Source organism: Crocodylus porosus, unplaced genomic scaffold (assembly GCF_001723895.1).
Source record: "Crocodylus porosus isolate Cpor-Errol unplaced genomic scaffold, CroPor_comp1, whole genome shotgun sequence".
Taxonomy (NCBI): domain Eukaryota; kingdom Metazoa; phylum Chordata; order Crocodylia; family Crocodylidae; genus Crocodylus; species Crocodylus porosus.
The window spans coordinates 35729634-35733152 of NW_017728886.1; the positions used below are offsets into that span (position 1 = coordinate 35729634).

The 3519-nt window shown below is 45.5% G+C and overlaps 1 protein-coding gene across 1 annotated transcript in view; it reads right to left on the minus strand.

The window, feature by feature from the left end:
- LOC109306608 (macrophage mannose receptor 1-like) overlaps positions 1-3519 on the minus strand; it is a 105700-nt gene that overhangs the window by 44098 nt on the left and 58083 nt on the right. Inside the window, exon 18 of the mRNA XM_019530145.1 lies at positions 1257-1357. Coding sequence (XP_019385690.1) covers positions 1257-1357 — 101 coding nt within the window. The remainder of the gene's footprint in view (positions 1-1256; positions 1358-3519) is intronic.

Sequence of the window (3519 nt, forward strand, 5' to 3'; positions counted from 1 at the left end):
TGGGGGAGCAGGTGGGGCCAGCGGGGTTCCTCCCCATGGTCCCCTCCCCCCTGCTCCAGCCCTCCTGACCCCATTTTACAAGCACTGCAGCCCAGGTCCAGCCTGCTGCTGACACACTGCCGACTCTCCAGGGTGAGGGCCAACCATAGAGATGCTCTGGCAGCCAGAGCATCTCTGTGGAGGACCCTGCCTCCGCTTGCCTCAGGGCACAATCCGGGACCATGCCTTGCCCTGTATTTTTTGTCTGAGGATTTCTTTGACCCCGGATGTCCAGGGGTCTAATTTTGTCCCCACTGCAAATTTGCAGTGCAGGGAACATTTTCTTATTCCTGAATCTGCCTCTTGCAGCATCTCAAAGGAGTTTGAGACTCTGCAAGAAGCACTTGCGGGCTTGTCTGGATGCACCCATGAAGTCAATGGTTTGGTGTTCAAAACTTTTATTTTTAATTAGTTAAGTCTCATTGGAGTCAGTTTCAAGCTGAGACATAGTTATCTAGTATCTTCTTTGTAAAAACAGGCAAATTGTATTTCAGTGGGTTTACTGTACGAATACTTCAGAAAACATCCTAAAATGGAGAGCCTAATTTTGTCACTTACACTGGTGCAACTCCACTATTTCCAGATGGGTTACACTGATGTAACTGACAGGATAATAACTTAGCCCTGATATTTTGCCTGATCTGAGTAAGCATGTTATCCACTGTGTTTACCCTTGCATTGATAGAAAAAATGCTCTTCTTCCCATCCATGGACGTGCCTGATTGGCTTTTACCTTCAAGTTCATAGGCATCCACTCTTCAGTGGTACTTTTTGGTGTATAGTGATAACGTTCTTATGAATGAAAAGTAGAATATGGCTAGTTTTCAATAGACTCAATCTACCTATCTCCTCTAATTTATCATTGGAGGGATAGTGATAAGTCCCCTTAACAGTTAGGGATAACATTATAAGCAATAACATCATACAAATTTTGACATAGAAACATAATAAAATTACATGTAGGAAAGCAACCACCAAATTCTAAGGACTTCTGTTATAAGATTCCCTTCTTCACTTACCATACCAGCTACTGACTAGAATGAAGAACTCTATGGATGTCTATGATATTTTCCATGGTGGAAGAATCACACACAGCAACCTTATCAGACTGGAGGATGTGCAAACAATCTCCAAAATCCAGTTAAAGAGAAAAATAACATGCTGTAGTTTTGTAAACACACACAAATAAAATATAAAAATCTAGTCCTGTTGCTTACCTCTGTATGAGTCCATGACCACACAGTTTTCATCATTATTTTGAAAGTTAGGTTCATCTGGGGCCCAAGCTACATAGTTCACTAGGGAACCATCTATCCAGCTAAAGGAAATAATATAACAGTAATTATTAATTACAACAGCACTTCTTGAAAGGGACACATCAATCCATTATGGGGTTGGAGTCAATAATCTTTCAAGGTCCTTTCCAGCCCTTAATTTCTATTATTCTATGATTACACAACTAATTTGGCAATAATTCTGAAAGATATGCTCAGAATTAAGTGTATACACTTTTAAAAACAGAAAATCCATTAACATTAATGGCAGATTTATGATTAAAAGTGATCATTGAGTGAATCAAAACTTGTGAAAGAGGTGATCTTTTTTATTAAACCAACTAGATATTTGCAAACAAATAATTCTATTTATTTGCAAGCTTTTGGGTGCGTACACCCTTCATCAGGCACAGGAGAGAGAAGAGACTGTAAAAGTTCTCCTAGGTAGAAATGATGACTATCTATATTTCACAGGAGAGCTGAAGGTGTGGTAAAGTTTCCTTTTTAGAATAGTTCATTTTGTCCACGTTAGTTGCACAGAAAGATTGAAAAAGTTGTATCAACCACATCAGAGAAAAGGGGCTGCTTTCTGATGGCCACAATTCTGGAAGAAAATCTGAAAGCCAAATGGGCCATCATTATGAATATGTAGCAACAATATTCGAAGTACAGTTGGTTCTTCTTTTTCAGACAAATGGTTGTCTTCCATCTGAAGACAAGATATTCAGCTATTCTGAGACTGGGGTCAGAGGAATATAATTAACTATATCAACAGAAAGAAACCAGCTCAACAGATTCCCAGGACTGGGGCTACAAAACTTTAAAAAATGCCTCCAAAATAAAAACTACAACAAGCTGAAGAACAGGCATATTGCCTCAGGAATGGCATTTAGGCCTGAAAACTTACAAAGATATAAATTTTTTGCTACTATTTAGTTGGTCTAATAAAAGATATTGCCTCTACCACAGGAGTTTTGTTTGCCCCAAATGACACCACAAGAAAGGAAATAATCATTATAACAGGAACCCAGGTATTCCCTGTTACTAATGAGCAGAAGCGATCAGTGAAGAGAACTCCAGGGGGCTAGGCTGCCTACTAAGAGCAGCAGAAGAACAGGCTGAGCACCTTAGGCTGGGACAATACTTACAGTACAGCTAGTGGTACTGAAATACTTCAGTAGGGCAGAGACTACTTAGTACAGTGATCCTCCTACTGCAAAACTAGCTGCCCCACAGTAGTACCAGGAAGCAGAAAATTAGCTTCTATCCCAGAAGCTGGAAGTAGCTCTAAAGGGAAGCCAGTTAGGCTGAAGAGAAGCACCTGTGGTAACTGGGAGGTAACAAGACCAGGGCTAGGGAAAGACATTCCAAAAGCCCGAGCCTGAATTGATTTAATCTTTGCAAGTCAGTCTAACCTGCAAAGAGTAAATCAGTTTCCAAATGGTAGACGTTCCCTTTCTAATCAGCAGTAGCTTAAGCCAGAAGCCGATGGGTGCTAAAGCAGCCCGTCCTTCCACAAGATAGCTGAGCTCAGGAGGCAAGGCATGGCCATGCCCCGGCAGGCCTGCCCCAGTAGCTCCCTGACAGCTGGGAGCAATCCCAGCACCCAGGGCTGCCTGGCCTCAGAGGGGAACTCTTCCCCCTCCTCCCTTTCCCACACCACCACAAGGTTGGGAGGGGGGCCCTGTTCAGTGCTGGAGAGGCTCTTCTCCCTCCTCCTTCCCTCCCACCCTCCAGGACAGCTCACACACTCACATCCCCGAAGGGGCAGCAGGAGCACAGAGCTCAGCTGAGCAGGGTGTGGGTGTGTAGGGTGTGAGAGTGGGAAGTCCCATGCTGGACTCTGCAGGGAAGCAGGGGTGGGGGTCCCCCCCCCACAGCACGCGGGGACTTGCAGGAGGGAGCAGCAGAGGCAGTAGGCTCCAGCATGGGGCTTCCCCTGCCAGAGCCATGCTTGCACTGGCACAAGCACCCTGACCTCCCTGCCTGCTGCTGCTACCAGGAAGTGTGGGCTGCATGCCGCAAGGGGACTGTGTGGGGGCCCCTATACCCCCCACTCACCCACACCCTGCCCGGCTGAGCTCTGTCCTCCCACTGCCCCTCTGGGGGGAGGAGAAGGAGGAGAAAGAGTTCTTTCCACCATGGAACAGAGTCTGTCCCTGCCCCTGCCCCTGCCTCCCCTCCCCTCCCCTCCCCTCCCCTCTGG